We start from the raw sequence: 21,086 nt of genomic DNA, 5'->3' as shown, positions 1-21,086 counted from the left end.
TCGCTGTGTTTGAGAGAAAAACCCGCACCCCTTTATTCACTTTTAAAAACTCTTCGGGCCCCACAGTTTTTTGTCTGTTATGCTCAGTTTCTGTTTGGAGCAGAAGCAGGTGTCTGTGAGATGCACAGTCGCTGTCTGTCTTCTTGTCCACATTCTCAGTGTCTTCTCATTCGCTCAGATCAGGTGTCTCATTCACACTAGGGCTGGGCCATATTATACCGTTCACGGTAATACCGGTATAATGTTAGGCAACGATAGGAAAATGAAATATCGCGATAGAATATGAGTAAAACGCGCATGCGCAGTGCCTTTGTTTTCATACGCACATGGCCGATTGTTGAGTGAAACAGATGAACCAGAATTGGTTTGTAAAAATGGTGCAACTTCAGTGATGTGGAACTGGTTTGGTGTTTGTCCGTCAGATACACGACAAAGCACATTTTTTTGCAGAACATGCAAGCGGCCGTCGTTATTGTCGTATTTGTCGGACTAAGATGCTCTTAAATCTGGGAGTAATCTGGGTCCTAAACTCCGTATGCTTCAGGTCAAACGAACACTGCAGCATCACTGAGAGTTAAAAACTGTCTAAATTCTTTCATCTTTAATAAAACGATCAGCATTGCTGCTTTACCAGGTGTAACTATGAAGTTTAACTTCCAGGCATCCATGAAAACAAAATTTATTACATTTAACGGAGTTAGAAGTTAGCAGGAAGCTAGCGGAAGTTAGCTCGCTAGTTTCGCTAGTTACCTAAGCATGATATAGCATGTTCTGACTGAGAGATTTCTGAAAAAAATCAAACGTACAGCTCTGCTATCACTTCCAACATAAATGAAGACAGGAAACTAAACAGCAGTGACGTTTGTAGGGTTACTGAAGTTGGGCTAGCTGGTATATAATGATGTGCTACGTGATCGCTAGCGACACAGCTATGTTAGCATAACATAAACAGTGAAGCTGGAGGACGAACACTAACACTTTTCCACTTATAAAAGTTAACGTGAAGGTTCCTCATGGTTAGAGACAAATGCAATCGCATGGCAGGATGCTGTAAACGGACCAAACTTCAGTCAGGAGAACAACTGAGATAATCCATCCACAATACGAGGTTAGTCATTAATATACTGCAACAACATGGGAATAGAGCAGCTGCCAGAGAATTCAACATTAATGAATCAATGGTACAGAAGTGGAGGAAGCAAGAAGAATGAGTTTAATAAAGTTTGATTTATCTGACTGCTTTGTTTCGCTTAATGTGCCTTATAATCCCGTGCACCTTATGGTCCGAAAAATACGTACTGCACACTGCAGTTTAATGTTGCAAAGCACCTCTTTTTAACTTCAGTGGATATTATACATGGTTATGCTCAGGATATGTCAGCCCATTTCTACTGGAAATGCCTTTTGGTTAAACTTTCAGCAAGGAATTTGCATTTGCACTGTTACATTTTTATAAAGCTTTAATGTACATAAAAACCAGCTTCTTGTTTAAGTGAAAATAAATGGAAGGTTGTCTTTTTGCGCTAGTAATGTTGTGGAGTTGTATTTTGTCTCGCATCAATTATATCGTCAGTTATATCGTTATCGCAAATTTTCAAATATATATCGTGATAAATATTTTTGGCCATATCGCCCTGCTCTAATTCACACTCTTGTCAAATTCACTTTCTTTTAAACCAACATCAAGACTTTGTTTGGCTGTGATTTATAGAGTTACTCGCTCCTTCGCGTTGCAGCAAGGCCTCACATTTGGCCCAGGAATGCTTCTTGTACAGCGACTCCTTGTGCGGCTACCTTTTTGAACTGTTCCCAATAGGCAGTGTTCCCTCTCGCTGCACTTCTTGTTGCAAAAGACCACACTGTTATCTGATCATGTGGAGATTTTATTTTTCTCAGTGGAGAAATCATTTGCAGGATAAGCAATTTAAACATTCATGAACTGTTACTGCAGTTAGTCTATCTGATTAACACACACACACATACATTACTGTGTATAGCTCTATTTGCAGAAGCACTTCTCGCTCTGTTGATTTCCTGTGTGTTGCTCTACGATGACCTTATGGCACAATTTTCTGTGTATTGTCTTGACTAATTCTTTTTTTTTTGTCCACCACTGGAGTCTCTTTAAATGACTATAGTCCATTTTAAAAAATAAACAAAACTACTCGCATGAATGAGCCAGGTGAACTTAGTGACCTTGTAGTGCTGAGAAGTGGATGGAGCATGAAGAGAGAGGAAGTAAAGGGAGACGAAGGGAGGATGAGGAGGAGGCAAACATAATTTTTGAGGGGATTTGGGGTGGGCTGCAGAGGAAGTGGCCTCACTGTGACCCACAGTGTGAGCCTCTTCCTGCACCCGACATGTCTTTGAAACTGTTAGATGAACAGAGTCACGGTGGTTGGAGGGAGGAGCAGCCATTCATGTGGCCCCTGATTAATAGTAACTCGGGCTCCTTTGTGTGTATGTGTAGTAGGGGGGTGATTGTAAGTCAATCTAACTATAAGTCAACGGGCTGTCTGAGATCCTGTCTGCCTCTTTTTCTGGATTTTAACCGTCATAATTTAAACTTTTGTTCCTGCTGCCTAAATGTCTTGTAATCATGTTGAATCTATATCTGAGTGTCTGAAAAGTAATTAGAGGAACAAGAAAGACATTTCAAAAGCAAAACCACCATTTTTTTTCTGTGGCGTTACTGGAATTTGAGGCTGTTGCACTTGGGGAATTTAAAGTGACAACATGCCTACTGAATGTCATTAGTGTTTCATTATCTTTTGGGTGTTTTTTGTGGGATTTTATGCAGTGATGACATTTTTTCACACTTGCAAGTTTCTGAATCTCAAATGGTTACTTGTTCCTTTTTGTGTGTGCGTGGGTTTGTAGACTCATCACAAGATGCAACATGGTTATTTGTGGTACATTTACGGCAAATGCTGGCTCTAGTGTTTCCTAGTCTAAAATATGCTGTAAAAGTCACTATTGCCATTGTTTTGTTTTGACAAGTGAGAAAAGACAAGTGAAGGGTGGGGCTTACTATAAAACTGCACTCCTGTTGGCTAGCAACTTGTCAATCCAAAGACGTTAGACATTGAGCCTAACAGAGATAATGGTCGTGTAAAAATAAACTGACCAAGCTGAATAAATGTTTTGTTCAGTGTGACATGAAATGAGACCATAAACTCATCACAACATAGTGTATAGGTCAAGTCCGATACGCATAATTTCTATAGGACCAGAAGTGTAATTGCAATCCGCAGCTGTAACCACTTCTTGGCCATTGAAAAGAATGCAGGTTTACTGCAATGCTTTATTTTTCAGATGCAGCAGTTGTGTCCTTTATATCGCTGCAAGTTTTCTATATATGCTAATATGAGTTTTTGTATGTTTTAACAATAGCATGAAAATCAGAAGAGAAAGCAGAAAGGAACTTTAACTTGCAAGATTCATGTCCAATTTTGGTCTTTGACTTTACATAGCTGTGTGCTGACGTGCGTATTATTCCTGATCATAAACATTTGTCCTCCTGACCTTGCGCCTCTTCCCACTCAACCCTATCAGAGGCCTCCACTGCTGTCATAAAGTGATGATAAAATCATTTACCTGGACTTTGAAACAGTGGCACAGTAAATGCATGCAGAGCTTACTGTAATAAGTACTTATGCCCCCATAGTCCTAATCACTTTGGAATAGGAAATATATTGGTATGCATCAAGTCTAATAAGGTTTTTAACGTCAGCACAATAAGGAGTATGCATTTATCAGAGTGACTGCTGCATTTTCCAATAATAACTCAGGGATCAGCACTTCTCTTGTCTCTGCTGACACTTTCTATGAGTTTGTTTCTGTTTTCTTTTCTGTATGCGTGTGTGTGTGTGTGTCGCCTTCTCATGCAACTTAACTTGAGTGGTCATGTGGAGATATCTGTCTGCTATCCACATGCCTGTCATTCCTGTCCCTGCGTGTGCAGTAATGTCCCTTCTTACCAGCAGATAATGGGGATCATTGGGTTCTGAATCATGTACAGTCACTGCTAATAGATAAAACATGAGCCCACATGACTTCTTCATGACACGTAAAGTCATCCCACACTTTTTGTAAGCTGGAGGAAGGCTGATGCTCAGGTGGTGTTGCTCAGGTTTGGTTTTGTTTTTTAAACTGTGCAAAAACTGGTATCCTGGGTATAGTTTATAAATTTTCATAAGAGCCTGATTCTTTTCACTTCTAAAGTGTTTAAGGTTTCGCCTCCTCTCTGTGATTTCTTTAGCCCTCTGGATTATTTTTCACTTATCTAGGTTTTACGTAAGGGAAGCAGTTCAAAACATCCACAGTCCACAGCCATGTGGCCTCGTGACTTCTGATCTGTAATGACAAAGGTGAGAAGTTTGCACACAAATAAATTTCACCATGTGAGCATGGCTTCTCGGGGATCTGCTGAATTAATGAGGAGCTGGCACAACAGTGGCTCATGTCAGTTTTAATGGGAAATACAAGTATTCTTAAATGTAGATGCAGGTGCTCACTGTTCCCCTGGAGCTGTGTTCCAGTTGCATTTATGGCTCATAACATTTGTTAGAAAAGCAAACAGAGTAATAAAGGCTAAGGCATGCCAATGTATACAGTGATTCAGCAGAAATGATAAAGGTAAAGTACAGTAGAAGCAAAGGGAACACCTATGAATATCCATGCACCAGCCTGCTCACATGCATGTACAGTATATATATATATATATATATACACACACACACACACACACACACACACACACACACACACACACACACACACACAGAGATAGATAGAGAGAGAGAGATATATCTCTATCTGTTTTTACAGTTTATTGGGTGGGCCTAGGTGTGTTGCAGGGGCAGCTGTGGCTCAGGAAGTAGAGCAGGTCATCAAGGAAGGTTGGTGATTCGATCATTGGCTGCTCCAGTCTGCATGCCAAGGATACTGACCTCTGAGTTGCTCTCGATGCATTCAATATCGAATGCATCGAGAGCAACTCGTAGGACTGTGTGCATATTAGATAGAAAGCACTTCTACACAGAAAAAAAATGCCTGTACAATGTGGGTGAGAGGTAAAGCGCTTTGAGTAGAAAATGGTAAATGAAAGAAGAACCAAGTCATTTACCATGTATCTTTTCTTTTTCCTCTCTTCTTACTTTTCTTTTTTGTATGTGTCTGTCTTTTTATCTCCCTCTGTCTTTGTCCCCTTTTCTTTTGCGCTCGCCCTCCCTTGCTCCCCTCCTCTCTCTCTCAACCTCTTTCTCTCTTTTCCTCTCTCTTTCTCTCTCTGACCTGAGCATCCTGAAAAACAAACGCACACATTTTCCACCACTGATCCCTTTGTCCTGATCTACATGGCTGTTGGCTGCTGTTGATCAACAACAAAAGATTTAGTACTTAACTTTCCTCAGAACCGATTCTGTAGTAATTTGCTTTAAAATAATATACGTGTATACCTGAATGCCATACAGGGGGCAGTACAGATATACACTTGTATAAATGGACTTTGCCCCTCCTTACACACCTAATCTTTGTTACACACACACACACACTCATCCCCATTTATGTCACCAGCTGACTAATCCCATTTCCTCTTTGCTCAAAAAGCAATCTCCTTTACAACCTTTATGTTGTATTCTAATAAGCTTTGTGACGTCTATGCCATTATCAATTATTCCATGCATGCATGCTGTTGCTTAACGCTTCCTGCATCGGCTCCAGCTGGGATCAGGCATAATCTGCGGCATAACTAACTACACACCTTTGCCCTTTTCTTTTTCACCATCGGTGCAGTAGCGACATAAATGTTGTCTGTTGAGCTCAGGGGTGGCGCCTGGAAAGGCCGAATACGTCTGTTTATTGTTCCATATAGGCAAGGCAGTGTTGGGGCAGAAATGGAGCACCATTGTGTAGTATCTCTCTGCCTTCGTCATGAATAGTAGCTTTCAGAGGCAAGGGGAACTGAGGCGAGAGGCAAAGCACTCACAATAGCTTTAAGTTTTATAGCAGTCTCTAGCAGCAGATATTTGGCACAGGACCAAATGCAACATACACACAGCTGCACAGCTTGCTTTCTCCTGCTGAACTCTCTCTCCCCTGCACACATACAAACTCTTATCTCTCCCTCAGTCTCGGTCGCAAGCACACAACTCTCTGCCCCGCCATTCATTCCTTCCCTGCATCCATTTCCAGCAAACTCCACTCGGCTTGCACTAAGCTTTCTTTTGTTCAGTTTTTGGAGAACAATGTTGTTTGTTTTCCGAGGGCAGCGCAGAGAGAGACGCTGCCTAGGTCGCCCATGTCTCCTGCATGTCACTCTCTGTGCGTCTGCAATGACGTCCGGAGGGCATTATCTGCCACAGGCCTCTGTTTGTTTTGGGCTGCTCCAGGCTCGATAATGACCCATTACTGGGGAACCAGAGGCTCACGGGCAACTACATGGAAGCTGTCGAGTCCTTGCTAATCTGGATGGTGCCCAAATTGATCATATTCAGCTACAGTTGGGTGTCATTTTTAACTTGAACCAATTGCAACCAGCCATTAGCAACAAAGAGCTGCTGGCTATTTTTAGAATACCCTCTAGCTGCTAACAATATCACTGGGGCAACTTTCTGCGTCAGTTTAAGTCCTGCTCTTAGCATTTTGACATCATGCATGTAAAGCCAGGAGTCATGTCTGAAAGGCTGTTGAGCATCAACAAAGTCGTTTACATAGTTGTTTCATTATTTCTGGCCCCTCCTGTGGAAGGAATGCAAGGAGCCATTTGACAGTTACATCAATGGAAAGACCAAATATCTCTCATTCTTTGCTCTTACGTTCAGCGTATTGCAGATTGCAGACTCTTTCTCGAGGCCCTCATGTTAGCCACTTGTGATCTTTTTGGATCTTCCCTTTAATCATTTTATCTGTTTCAACCCATACTGCACATCACTATCTACTGCACTTTTGATATGAAAGGTTGCTTGAAGTTACAGCCCAAGGCTGTCTCTACTTATTGTCTAATATAGGAAACTTTTATTAGTTCCAGGAACCTTCAGGCATAGTACCCCAAATTTCTGGTGTTTGCATAAAAAAGGTAGGTTTTTATTCTTTCTGAGGATAACAGGAACTTTGAGTGACATACATAAGCCCAGATTAAGTGTAGGGTGTTAGGCTGAACACATGAATGCAGCACAGGTATCCTTTATTATGGAAAAAGTGTAAATATCAGTAAAATATTAAAGTAGTTGAACAATACCCAGAAGAAATTACTGTTAATGAACTCCAGGCTGTATTGGGCTTCATTTTACTTGAACTTGCTAATATGCATCTACTGCAAAAAGAAAGCAGTGCAAAGAGAGAAAATGACTTGGTTGAAAGGGTATCACAAGAAAATAAAAGGATGTTACGTTATCAGCTGCTAGCTAGACTATTGCATCTTATTTCCTATTAGCAGTGCAAATGTAAACAGAAAAAAATCCTTGGAAGATTCCTATTGGATACTTGCCTCCAGCTGTTCCCCAAGAACTGTTTGATCTGAATTGAGATGCTACAATGCACTATACTGTTTTATGTTACCCATGTTTGTTGCTGCAGTTAAGGAGGTCACAGATTTTTTTTCTGTATCCTGGGATTCACAAACACAACTCCCACCACACCTGCTGCAGGTACCTATTAAACCTTCACTTGCCTATGCTACACTTAGTCGACATTCAGCCCTAATCTTTAAACCACAGTACACCCACATTTAGGATTGCACAACTGATAATTTGCGATGTCAACAATAGCCACGGGCCACCACATGGCTGACCTTGCCTGCTGAAAATAGCCCATTCAGCAGTTTGGGAGCCAGATTTTGCCACATGACTCAGTGATGTGTGTGTGTGAGAAAGACAAATAACTCAAAGACAGATTTTGGGCCATTGTTTTAATCGTGATGAAAAATCGTAGTTCACAGAAAAGGAAACAAGAACAAAAGTAATTTTAAAAAAAGATTTTTTTCACACACTCACATCAAGTATTGAGTGTGTGAACACAGCTCTCTGGGCTGTGAGCTGTGTCTGGAGTGGAATCTAATTAGGTTGAGATTGCCTTCTTTCGTCATGTGAGTTCTTGGCCCTGCTTAGTTTTTACATACCGGTCCTGCTTGTCCTCTCAATTATCATTGTTATCTGTCATTATGTCAGGCAGTCAGAGACGCTGACACAAATGCTGCTCCTCTTGTGCGCTGTATCAGCCACTCTCTGTACAGCAGCTATGTTCACACAGTCCTGACCTAAATAACATCATGTTTAAGGACACTGATTCTCTTACTTGCCGTTTCATGGATGTACCCAACTTATCTGACTTCATGTCCAGCTTTTCCTTGCACCTTTGTAGCTTCTAGTGCTTTTGAATGGACTTTGTAGAAAAACTGGGCTGAGTTGCAATTTCTGCAGCAAAACTTCTCAGCCATTCAGTCTGTGCTTGAAACAAGGAATCATTCATACTTTATTTGGACAAGAATGAGCCTCGAGTAATTGTGCATGAATTCAGGATTTAGAAACCCTGGAGAAATGAGTCCAGTCTAGTCTTCTGTCTAGACACTGTGGGACTGTGTTGCAGGTTGCTCCGGTGTGCTGGATTGTTATTTATGCCTCCTTACTGGCAACAGCTGTGGCTGGAGGCATAATATTTTCAGGTTGTTTGTCTTTTTCTTTGAAGGTTTACATCTTTTCGTGGCAGTCACGTGAATGCTGATGTCTCAGGACACCTGAAATGTGAAGTAGTGATGATTATGTGGATTTTCTGCATTGCTAGCATTCCTTTTTTTTCTTTTAAGTTAATTAAAAGCCCTCATTACATTTATTATGCAGACATGGATGGATGGATGGATGGATGTAAGGCGCAGCTTGAATTGCTGGTGGAGACACTGCAAGGTGATTAGACTAGTTGATCCAGTCAGTCTGCAGCAGAAGTTAAAGGATTGTGCAGTTAGTTCTGAGAAGCCATAGTATGTGGGTTTGAACTTAACTGTATCATGAAATATACTGTGTTATTTTTAGCACCACATGTCTTATGTGAACAACTTTCCATTAATCTTTGAACGGTCCTGCTGCTTTTCCTGGAAACTATCTGATTGCGCAGGGATAGAAATGACTGTTAGCTGATCTCAATCAAGCAGTCTTGGTAATCATAAGGAACACTGAACTTCCGAGTATTCCCTGTGGACAGAGTGTGCAGCCAGTATGCTGGGTGGGGTCTGTCAGCTTCACTTATCTTAGCAGCCAAACCTGCAGCTCTGGGGGTGGTGCTGCAGCTCTGTGTCTTGTCAATGTATGTGCAAATGCTAAACCTGGAACCCTTATATACATTTATCACTAGTGACTAAGCAGCAGCCACCCTCCCAAATTTAGCAATTTGGGCATATCTTCTATTTTTTTTCAATAATTTTTTTGTTCAGACCTTCTACATCCAAAGTGCTTTAAATGCTTAATTTCTTAACATCGATCAAGTCACCAGCATCACCAGCATTTAGAGTTAAGCTTAGGTTTAGATTAACATCCTTCTCTTTTTATCGATCCATTGCATACTGTGTATAAAAGATGGATATAACCAATGTGATGTCATCAATTGGTTTGAGTTTCTCTTTGATAATTTTAGTATAATGGAAGACGGCTATTGTGCTGAACTAAGATTTTTCTAAACTAAGAAAAATGTAAATATTTCACCCATCAAGTCTGAAACAAAGACTTACTGGTCTTTAATCTGATTACCTGCATTTCATTAGTCCAAGAATTACCAATACTCTAAGAAACCCAAGGGCAAAGATGCTTGAAGGGTTCATTACAGTGAATCAAATTAGGCCTCAATCGCACAGACGTAGAAAGTGGTGGTGGCCCCCTAGCAACCTCTAGCTGCTAAGGAAAAAAGTATGTAGTTCCCTGCTGATTGGCTAGCAATCACTGCAGATTGTTGGTTGACCAGTGGATTCCAGATGATCACTGATCAGTCTTTGGTCCTGTGACTGAAGCTTAAGATGAAACAACCCGTAGCTGATACCTTATGGCCTATACATCAACTCCTTGTCATGCAAAGTCTCTATTAATGCAACCCATAATACGTTTATGCTCTTATATAATTTCAACAGGTGAATTATAGGTAAATTCAGTCTCATGCAGTTGTAATAAAGGAGGGAAAGAAAAGAAACCTTTCTTAATACCAAACTGTAAACATGTTTAACCCCTTAGCAGTCCTATTAGTCCCCTAAACCATCCAATGTCCCGTGGGTGGTACGTCCGACTGCTAACAGTTTAATTCTGCTGTAGAGTTGGGCATTTTAACATGGGTGTCTTTGAGAGGCAAATTGAATATGGCGTTATAGGAAGTGTAGTTTTCAACCATTTGGCATACACAAATGGAGAGCTTATAAAAAATGAATATGTTGGGCACAATTGAATGTATGAAACTCAATGACAAAGGAAGCTTTTTCTTTTTTTAAATAAAATGTTTTACATTTGCATGTGGCTAAAAAGTTACCTAACCCTAAGCCTGCGATGCTAAATTATTAATGAACATTTCTGCAAAGCGACTTGCTGACTCAATGAGTTGTTTCAACAAAGCTCATAAATGAGGATGGCAGATGCCCTGGTGCTCGTGTACCAGCTGTTGCGTATGATAAGTCTTATCAAGAATGGCAAAATTGTGTGTTGTCAGGGCCTGCAAAATGTTACAGTAACACAGTAATGCTAATGAGCATTTCTGAAGAAGAAGTTTGTTGTGCAGTTAATTTGCATAAATTGTGTTAAAGGTCCCAAGTCTCTAATGTCTCTTTGGCAGACAAAATCATTGCTGTTTTAACTGCCAAACAGCAGCTGACAGACAAACCAGAGCCTAATAAGTACCTCTTTCTTTTTTCTGGTGGGAAAGTAGTGATGTCAGGCTTGTGGTTCTCACAGTATAAAACAAGTATAAGCTCGCCATGTCTGTGTTGTGCCTCACCCCTTCTTTTTCACAGACTGAGAAACTCTGCAGCCAGAGTCTCCCTTCTAGTTTATAAACACAATCACGCTTTACTCAGCATCAGGACTGATGACTGAGTATTAGTAAGGTTGATAAGCACTGTTACCTTATGAGAACAGGGCAGTGTTTATAGTAAAGCAGGCTGCAGAGTAGTTCTGAGGGACATGTTTTAGGTACAGCAGGAGACGGTTTTTCACTCAGCTGGAAAAGTGTTGAGTTGCAGCACAAAGTATGAGAGATCTACTTTTAGCTTTGCCTGCAGACTAGGAAACTCCTACTGGCAGGGGGAAGGTTGTAGTTGAGAAAGATAGCACAATTATGCGTGTGTGTGTGTGTGTGTGTGTTTGTATGGAAAGGGGAACAGCTAGTATAATGACGTGTGGCTGGAGTCCTTTAAACTCTTTTCAAAGCTGCAGACATCTGTCTGTATGTTGCATTTTCACAATTCACTGCTTTATTTGGAAAAGCACTAACACTTACAGTCAGGACAGTAGATTTTCAAGTATTTTTAAAATAATCACCTATCAAATGTGATTTATATTTTTGCAGATAAAAAAAGAGGCTCTTGTGCATAATCATGTATGTGCAGCTTGCACCTGCATAATGTCAGCAGATGTAGTTTAATACTGCAGAAAGCACTCGTCGTGCAGCCAGTTTGTCAGAAACACGACATCAGAGCGCATGGTCTATGCTTTTCTTTTTTCTTTAGTAAAAATTGTTGCATGAGTGAAGAAGTAATTGCAGGATCAATCTGATTTAACAAACAAGTAGCTCCCACACGGCAGCAAGACATAGTACAGTTTGTTTCCTTACTTGAGATTAGGTTGCAGCTCTTCATCTGACAGTTCAGTAATGTCCTTCATGTTCTGTACTTGCAGGAAGAAAAATAATTTATGAAATGTGTTTCCCTGTGTCAGAATGAAATGTTGTATTAGCATCAGCAGAGACTAAAAATACAGGAGGTATTGTGAAGGTCGAATCTGCCCATGGTAAAACAACTACATTCAGTAACTGCAACTGCTCAGTGTAAAGTGAATGGATCACTGTGGCTGCAGGAGTGGCGTCAGAAAGCTGAGCTTGCTTTGATAAAAATTTAAAGGATTCTGACTTTAAAAGGACCTCAAAAGCCTTCACTACAAACATCCATTCTCAATCATCAAAGACATAGTTGCCTCCAAGTCTTTTACTATATTCTCACCGCTATGCTATAAACTCCATGCTCAGATGGCCTGGCCTACATGGGTTTGCTTAGCTCTGTATTTTTATGTCCGGATTTTATTTAGAGTTTCTTTTTGTGAGCACTCGTTTTTTGCATCAAATTTGCATGCGCGCAGGAGTGAGATAATCCAAGCTTTTGGAGCATTTAGGTTACTGTGACATTTTTTCCTCCAGCTCCTCCACAACCCAAATAATAACACCCATTCTGAAAAGGTCCTACCGATCATTTACCGAAGACAGTACCAGTTGGTGTATCTGCAGAAGAACGCAGTCTGCAATTACCAATCTGTCATTTTTGGGTCAACTAGATGTAGAGCTTTCCATGCGTAAAAGGCTGATCCTTGCCTGCCTCTCATCACCTTATGTCAGTTAAAGTGTGAAGTACAGCTGTCAATACTTAAGCCCTAAAGCAGTGTTACTTTATTACAAAAGCTGCTCCAATCTAAAAAGCCCGAGATACTCACTCACTGAAGAGACCACACAGACTGACTCTTCTTTTAGCCTTTAATGTATGTTATTTGTATTCGTCAGCCGATTTTAAGAGGGTTTTTTGGGTTTAAGCTGCAGTGTAGTAATAGTGTGAGACACACAGTTTTTCATCTCTGAGTGTTGCTGTTAATAGCATTGACTCATAATGGTTCCCTGTTCTTGGTACTTTGAACACCGTGCTAATGAATGGCATGTGTGCGGGTAGGTTTGTGTGTGTAAGATACAGCAGAGTGGCGGGCCCATGCTGCTCTGTGCAGTAGGTGGTCCTGCCTGCTTGTATGCATGTGTGTTGTGCTGTAAAAGAGGTGGTCTTTTTCTGATCCTTGAAGGTAATTTTTTTTTGCCCAGCTTCTGTATGTACATGGTGGTGGTTAATGCCACACACTCATGCTCACAGTGCTCTCCCATAGAGTTTCAGCCCGGCTGCTGCTGGTGGTAGCTGGCATCACATCACAGGGGCTGCACTGTTTGACTCATTTTACCTACAGAAATCACTTCTGAGTCCCAATGGGAGTCCTGCCTCTTTCTTCTACCACACATGCTGATTAAAATGATCTCCACAAAGTAGTAAACTTTCAATTCTGTCTTAATTTCATCTTAAATAACATTCGTGGAGGTCTCTTTAGTTCCCTTCACATGCCAGGCTTCAGATGTGGAGAGCCAAAGCTTTAAAAGTGTCTCAATCTAAATACTTATTACACTTGAGGGTTACTGACAGCAACTAATATTTAAACAATGGGTTGGTATTAGACCTGCAAGCAAAGATTACTTTGGTAGTCGACTAATCGGCAAGTTTTTCTTTGATTATTTGATTATGCAACGATTATTTCAACAACTCTTATCTCCACTTCCTGTGAGCAGATCTCTTCTTCCAGGCTCCAGGTACCTTTCCCCACCTTATTCCTTCCACCTGTGAATCACCGTGTTGTCTTGTCCTACAGCAAATTAAGATAACGACTCAGGAAATTAATTTTAAAATAATCAGTTTATTAAGTAACACAAATTAAAGTGCTAGTAGTATTTAAACAAAAAAAAAAACAAACAACTAAAAATAGGAAACTAAAATGGCTTCTATCCATAAGTTCAAATAAATTTTCACATTAAATCCAAAAGATTTAGTTTCCACTCCAAAATAACAAGTTACCAATGTTAACAGATAAATTCATCAGGCATTCACAGTTGCAGTGGACAAGCTCTGCAGTGGGGCTTTCTCTTATTTTTGAGATGATGTTCCCAGCTGCTGATAACAATGCAAAAGTCGCTCTCTGTCATGACTTCAGCCATTTGAGAGGTGCATGAGCCCCATTAAAAGACGAACTCATCTTCACGCCTGGGCTTAGTACTAGTGAAACAGAACAAAACAGAATTATATTGTCTGCCTTGGCAGACAATATAGGCGCATAGGTGCCCGCATAGTTTCCTGCAGTGTATTGCAGTTACATAAACAGATTTACGTGATATGATGTGTCGTAGGGTTGCACGATTTTGCATAAAATGAGAATCACGATTTTTTTGGCTTAGAATTGAGATCACGATTCTCTCACGATTTTCTTTTCCAGTATAAATATTTATTGCACTTATTAACTGCACATCAACTTCGTAACAGTTGAGACTGAACATAAAAACAATAAATAAACATAAAAACAACAAATGTCTCACGTTTTGTTGTTGCCGCAAAATGTTGTACTGCTTGAAATTCCGTCTCCACCGTTGCTCGACGCTGCGTGTATAGAGCAGGTAGTGCAACAATAGAAAAATAGTTGCGGGACGGCACTGTGTAGCGTTTGTCTAGGGTGTTGATCATTTTCCTAAATCCCTCGTTTTGCACAGTGTTGATGGGAGCCATATCTTTGGTCAGGTGATAAGTGATAGCCTCCGTAATTTCTTTGTGCCTGCGGGAGTTCGACGTGTATAGGGAAGCGCTGTATAAGGTTCCCGTTATTGATGTTTGGGTGGTTGACCGGGACGGATTTTCTCCTGTCACTTTCTCGTCATCCCTGACGTGCTCTCCGTTGTTTTTTCCCTGCTAATTTTAGCATCACACAGCACAGCTTCTGTATCACGTGGTATAAGGCTCCGCCCTTGTCATTTGTTGAGCAGGAAGAGTGAGCGCTTGTTTTCATGCAGAGTACGTCCCGGATCAAAATGCGGTACAATCGTCGTCGTCTTTTTTTTTTTTTTTTTTTTTTAATCGTTGTCATTTGGAAATGAGATCGCACATAAGTATGAATCGAGATCGCGATTTTCTAACGATTAATCGTGCAGCCCTAATGTGTCGACAATAAAATTCTGCGTCAACAAATTTTTATAGTCGACATCTTTCATTAGGCCAACGAATCTGGGTGCTATCTTTTCTGTGAGACAGATATAACATTACAGAAAAATTCTTTTTGTATCCTTTTGTGTAATCTTGAAGCTTGAAAAGAAAAACAACTGGACATCTTTAAGTTTCTTGCAGACATTTCACCTTTCATCTGAGAAGCCTCTTCAGTTCTGAAGAAGCTCTAAGGAACTGTTCTTTTCTTTCCAAGCTCCTTAGATTACCATGACCTGGATGACTACACAGATATCCTTTTGTGTCGTTATGCATATTTTTCTGTAAAATACTTTGATGGACAGAGGAGTTCATGGTCATCCTCAAGGTGCCCAGGATCTGTGGCTGCAAAACAAGCACAAATCATTATGCCTCCACCACCGTGCTTGACAGCTGGGAGGAGTTGTTGGTCCTGATGGTTTTCATCAAACACAGCATGCACTATGGCCAAACATTATGGCCAAGGATCAACAGTCTGTACATCGAAAGGGCATCATTTAGAAGGCTTGTGGTGTGTTCAGACATAGACTTTGTATTTGAGATTTAGCTCTTGGGTTGTTTGCAGTTCTTCTGATCTTGGGGTGAATTAGCTAGGACGTCCAATCCTGGAAATATCTTTAAAACACACCTGAATGACTGCATACTTGTGAGCAGAATGATGGAAGTTTTCTTATTTAAGACACAGTGTGCACATAGAAAAGTGAGAAGTTATGATCACTTAACATAGCACAGCATCATTTATACAGAAAAGAGAAAAACTTGGTAAAATTTCTGAATAAATCTCCCTTTAAACCCTTTAAATTAATTTGTCTGAATCACGCTGGCAGCAAAATAAAATGTGGTACCTTTTTAAATCTGCTTTGGTTTTACTTGCACCTCTGATCTGTGATTAAGAGCCCTTTTATTCTCTTTTGCAGAATGTGTAATTGCTGCTGAACCTGAAATAGCAGTCTTTAACTCAAGACATGGATGATTAGCCTCTCTGCAGGAAGAGGTTTTTGAGAGAAAGGACCAGCCCAAGTTTTGTTTTTTTTTTTTACTTCAGACCTGCCGTGTGAAGCTTGTTTGCATTTCTCATTCTATCGCAGTATTTCTTTGTAGTATTTGATCAGCAGTTGTTGGGCCGTGTTTGCATATTGCACTATGCAGTCGGTTTTGCTTGACAGTGCCAAGATACCAGAATATTTTATCTGGAAGCAGGAAAATGCTAGCCCATCTGGAGCAGGTGAAGTAAAAGTGCAGTCTGGAACTTTATACCTGTGGAGATTTTTAGTGTCAAGAAGTGAGGAACAAAATCTTTGCTTCTTTCAGTATAATAATAAAAGAAAAAAATCTAAGCCTGGGCATGTCTTTTGCACAAAATTCCTCCACACATTGAAAAGAAGAAAAAAACAAAGACTTGGACTCAAAATGTTTAGATAAAAGGATTTTTTTGTCCTCTTCACCTTTTGGTGGCTCGCCTTTATGAGGAAGATGAGGATGTCTCTACCCTCTCAGATTGTGACGCAAGACTCTTTGATGTCTCACAAGATATCAATAACCTTTCAGCACTTTGAGTCATCTCTTAAACTCACTCTTTTGAAGTCTTTACTTGTCATTGGATGGAAATAAAACTCCAATCAGGCACTTCCCAGGAGAACTCTTCCGTCCCTTCATGTTTCCGTTTTTTGTCTTTATTCCTCCCTCGCTCTTTGTTCTTGAAATGAAAAGCAGTGTGATTTGGCTACAGCATCAGACGCTGTCTGGACTGACAACATCCTGCAGACAGGGTCTAACAAAATAAACATTTTCTGCAATATGTTTGCATTGGACTAAAACTGGCTTTAGGACTGTCTGTGGCTGTTGCAAGTTCATGTGTGTCTCGTTTACGGCACCTTCCTGTATCATTTACAGTTACTGTGACCGAGGCCTCGTTACACAATCCTGTGCCCATTCAGAGCGGATGCAGTAATTGGAGCATTTGTGCACCAAAACATAAACACAGTAGTAATAGTAATAATAATATACTTGTTTGTATTTTTCTGTTTGCATGTTTCTAAATCAGTAAAGATTGTGCTTTAACGCCAGGGTATCTCTGCAAAGCAGAAATAGAGCCCTGTAGGTATTTAGCTAAAACTAGAGTGTAAAAACCAAAAATACGCTCTAAGGCAACTTTTAAAAGGCCTGAATGAAAAAGCATTGCCTTTTTGTAACTGCATACAAGTTGATTTATATATTTCACGCACACTGTTTGTTAATTTAAATTAAACGTCACAGTTTGCACAAACTTTCGACACAAACTTCTGAGAAGCTGTACTTTAGGCTTCCTGTTCTCTGCTGAGAAAGGTTTTGGTCAAAGCAAGGTGTGTCACAAGAAGGCATTTGTGTGTTATGCAAAGATGTTACAGGAAATAAGTCTGTTTTTATGGGAAACACAGACACGTGGCAATAAAAGGAAGCAAGAGAGCACAAGAGCGACATCGGAGCTGGATTGTGAATTATGTCCGGGCTTGTTCGCTCTGTGTGTTAATGATTATCAGAAAAACTCTGAACTCTTTGTGGCCTTTGGTGCAAACACACACATCATGCATATTCTGATCTTCATTAACTGTCTTAGGTAGCAGAGTGTGTGCAGCTCACATACTTTTGCTGCAAGTATGCACTGGCAAAACAAAATTTGCATATTTCAAAGGAAATGTGGATGTTTGGCCTGTCTGTGTGCTATAGAGCTGTTGGTATGCAACACATTACATGCATTACATAAGGTCAAATCATTTAATAGCTTGTGATGAACACCTGAGACACGTTCAGTGCCAATAACTGGAATCATCATTTCGATAGAAGTGCAGGAACTGAAAACAAAACTAGATTTTATTGGCTTCTTACATCAGTGCATTCTTACCAAAAACATATTTGCATTCTTTATGTGTTTCTTCCTCCTCATCCAGTCGTCTTCCATTCTTCCTTGCAGTGTTGCATCGCCCAGGATGTCTTCAAAGCTTCACCCTTCCAATAACATCGCCCATGCCCGACGGACGGTGAACCAGCTGAGAATAGAGGCGAGCATTGAGAGGATAAAGGTACAGTGCCTCATTCAAGCCACCTCTCCTGTTCTATGTTATGTATCTGTTCCACCAACAACATATGGTCCAGGGGTGCTTGCTCTGGGGGGTGTAATGTTCTCTTTACATACGATTTGTCACCATATAAATAAAATAAAATAGAATTAATGGCTCAAAGTGTAGTGAACTGCTCATGTTCAATGTTACGAGATACCTTAACAAATAAAATACACATTTAAAAACATGTTTATGTTCTGCAGGATAACATGAATGGAGTGTGGGGAAAAGTTGTTGTTTTTGGTCAAATGTGAGATGTGTACATGGGATTATCCAGCCAATCACACAACTGCTTCTCTTAAAAGTTGTTGCTTCTACACAAGCAATAGCATTGGATGATAACTCGTGAATTTGAGCCACTTTGTGGAATACAAATTACAATTTGTTTAGTAATTTATATTCCTTTTTCAGAGTCTTTACTCCATCAAACCTGGCAGAGACAGACACGATGGTCACATGTTTAGATACAGTGGTGCTTAGAGTTTTTAAGGATATCCTTATTTCACATGTTCATCTCAAATAGATGTGATGCCGTACTCTAAAACCAGTCTAAAGATCCAAAGCTTTTGAACATATAATTGTTGAGCAGTACATAAATATGTGTTGTGTTTACAAATGGATTGACTTTGTGTGCTTACGCATTGCAACAAAGACATCCATTAAAAGCTCTCTCCATTTATATGTGATGTTTTTTTTTATTTTTTATTTTTTTTATTGTTTCCACAGGTATCCAAGGCCTCTGCAGACCTTATGAACTACTGCACCGAACACGCCAGAAATGACCCTCTCCTTACGGGCATCCCTGCTTCAGACAACCCCTTCAAGGAAAAAAAACCCTGCACTATATTGTAGTGGATGTCACCTAGCCTTTATCTGTTTTGTTTTTTTTCTTTTGTGTGTTTGTTTGTTTGTTTGTTTTGGCTTATTAATGTTCCTGTATTTCTTTGTGTTGGGAGAAATTGGAGGAGTGGACTGGAATCAAATCATTACCATGTGTTCAGAAACCATGTGTTGTGTGCCTGTTCCAGCAGCCCTGTATTATTCACTGAAAATATTGACCCATTCTTCAGTTTGAGCTCTAACCACTAACAAAACGTTGCCTCCAAGTACGTAATATCAAAGCAGATATCCTTGTCGAAATGTCCCAACAGCACTTGCAATCCTCAGTGATGGATTTTGGTCTTTCCTGATATGTGCACAACGTCATCTCCGGTGGGCAGCGACTGTTACTCGTCTCCCTGGTTTGCCTTAAATGGGTTCATGCAGCCAAAGTGTCCCTCCTGCCCTTTAAAGTGTGTCATCCAAGGAGAACAGTGAGAGCTTCAGAAAGAAGTGCCACCGGTATTGTACGGTTTGGATTACTAAATTCAGGGGCGGGTTCTGCTCAGATGTTACCGTGATGTATTTTGGATTGGAGCAGTAACACTTAGTGTTAAATTCCAGTAACGCAAAGTATTTTACAACCCATCCCAGCTGCAGCAGCCCCCAGCTGCTTCTGCATAATCTGCATCCAGCTCAGTTCAGTCTGTTCCTCTCTGGTACTACAGCTGTAATCTGATAGTGTAAAATCTCCTTGCAGTATAATTACCTTGTATAGTGTTTCCTTTAGCTGATTTAATGAACCTTCATGTTGATATTCATTCCATATAAACACCTTTGGTCAAAGATAATCAGTGCTCAGATTCAGATTTACATGAAGCAACACTGTGTAATGAAAACCTCGGGACCAAGAAAACCAATGACACTGCATATTAAAAATATTTTTAATGGTGTCTGAATTTGACTGTTTTAGCCGTCCTTTGTAAAACCTTTCTGCGGTACGTTATTTTTAGGATGCTCACGACAAAACGTGCTAGCGATCTTTACTCAGTGTCAGCCCCGCCTGCTCGCTCATCACAAGTGTCTTAGTCAAGTGAACGTGCACATCATTATCTTTAAGTGTTTTGGCACCAGGTGGGCGTAATGTGTGTGCATTGATTTATTTTTACTTTTCATTTTTTTTTAAACCACTCTCTTAAAACTGCTCTAGTTTTCCACTTTTGTGTTTGTGGGGATGGAGGGTGTCGGTCTGGCATGTGCTGTATGTTGTGATTTGCTGGGAGAAAAATATCTGCTATGGTGAATTTTACAATAAGAAAAAAAAAAGACAGAATAGATAGTATTAATTCAAATCTTCTTCACTCTAAAGCCTTACTTATGTTTGCCTTGTATGATGAAGAACATTCTAACTTGGGAGTACTTTCTTTAAAGATGTTTCTATCAATTTTTATCTGTGGGATGAAAGTGATTTGTAACAATATTGTGCCATCGGGTTTTGTCTACATGTCACGAGCAGAACTTGTTAAAATTGTGTTTCACTTACCAGGTGCTCCGCTTTTCAGCAGTTTTGGTATTGTTGTCTTCTCCAAAGGGTACTTTCAGGTCTTCAAATCAGCAAGATCTAGTGTTACTATCAATGGTATTGTTATTTTTTATGATTTTTGTCTAAGCTGTCAGTTCTTCTTACTTGCAATAAACGAGTCCTGTATGCCTCCTAAGGAAAAAATTCAGATGACCACTGCCATGTCCTAATTTCTGTCCATTCACAGTGACTCTGTAACAGCCTTATTGTACCATTTATAGATTAATTTAATTGTCAAAATCTGCATTTTGATAACTGTCTTTATTAATATTCCAACATTTGTATGAAGACTTAACTGAAATTAATAAAGTGAAGCATTCCTACAGTCCAATACTGTACTAATATCTCAATAAAAACGTGCCGTGCTGCATAGCCTTGCTACTATCCATGCTGAGATTTATGCAGAATAGAAACCCGATGCTGGCCTCTCATGTCCATAGTGTTATCTGGGGCTGCTTCCTCTCATTAGACATGTATGTATTTCTTACTTGGGAGAGAAGAGACCTCGGGCCTCTCACCAGGGCAGTTTAAAAACCGTGTGCAAAGCTAAATATAGAAAGTGCAACACTCTGATTTCCACCAC

The 21,086-nt window shown here is 40.2% G+C and overlaps 1 protein-coding gene across 1 annotated transcript in view; it reads left to right on the top strand.

The window, feature by feature from the left end:
- Nucleotides 1-20,834, top strand: part of gng12a (guanine nucleotide binding protein (G protein), gamma 12a) — a 34,699-nt gene extending 13,865 nt beyond the window's left edge. Inside the window, exons 2-3 of the mRNA XM_005939345.3 lie at nt 17,955-18,063; nt 18,829-20,834. Of these exons, the coding sequence (XP_005939407.1) occupies nt 17,971-18,063; nt 18,829-18,954 (219 nt within the window). The 5' untranslated portion in view covers nt 17,955-17,970 and the 3' untranslated portion in view covers nt 18,955-20,834. The remainder of the gene's footprint in view (nt 1-17,954; nt 18,064-18,828) is intronic.
- Nucleotides 20,835-21,086: the final 252 nt, after the last annotated feature.

The sequence above is a fragment of the Haplochromis burtoni genome, unplaced genomic scaffold (genome assembly GCF_018398535.1).
Source record: "Haplochromis burtoni strain Fernald_Lab_line unplaced genomic scaffold, NCSU_Asbu1 Contig_266, whole genome shotgun sequence".
Lineage (NCBI taxonomy): Eukaryota > Metazoa > Chordata > Actinopteri > Cichliformes > Cichlidae > Haplochromis > Haplochromis burtoni.
This window is presented reverse-complemented; position numbering and strand designations above follow the sequence as displayed.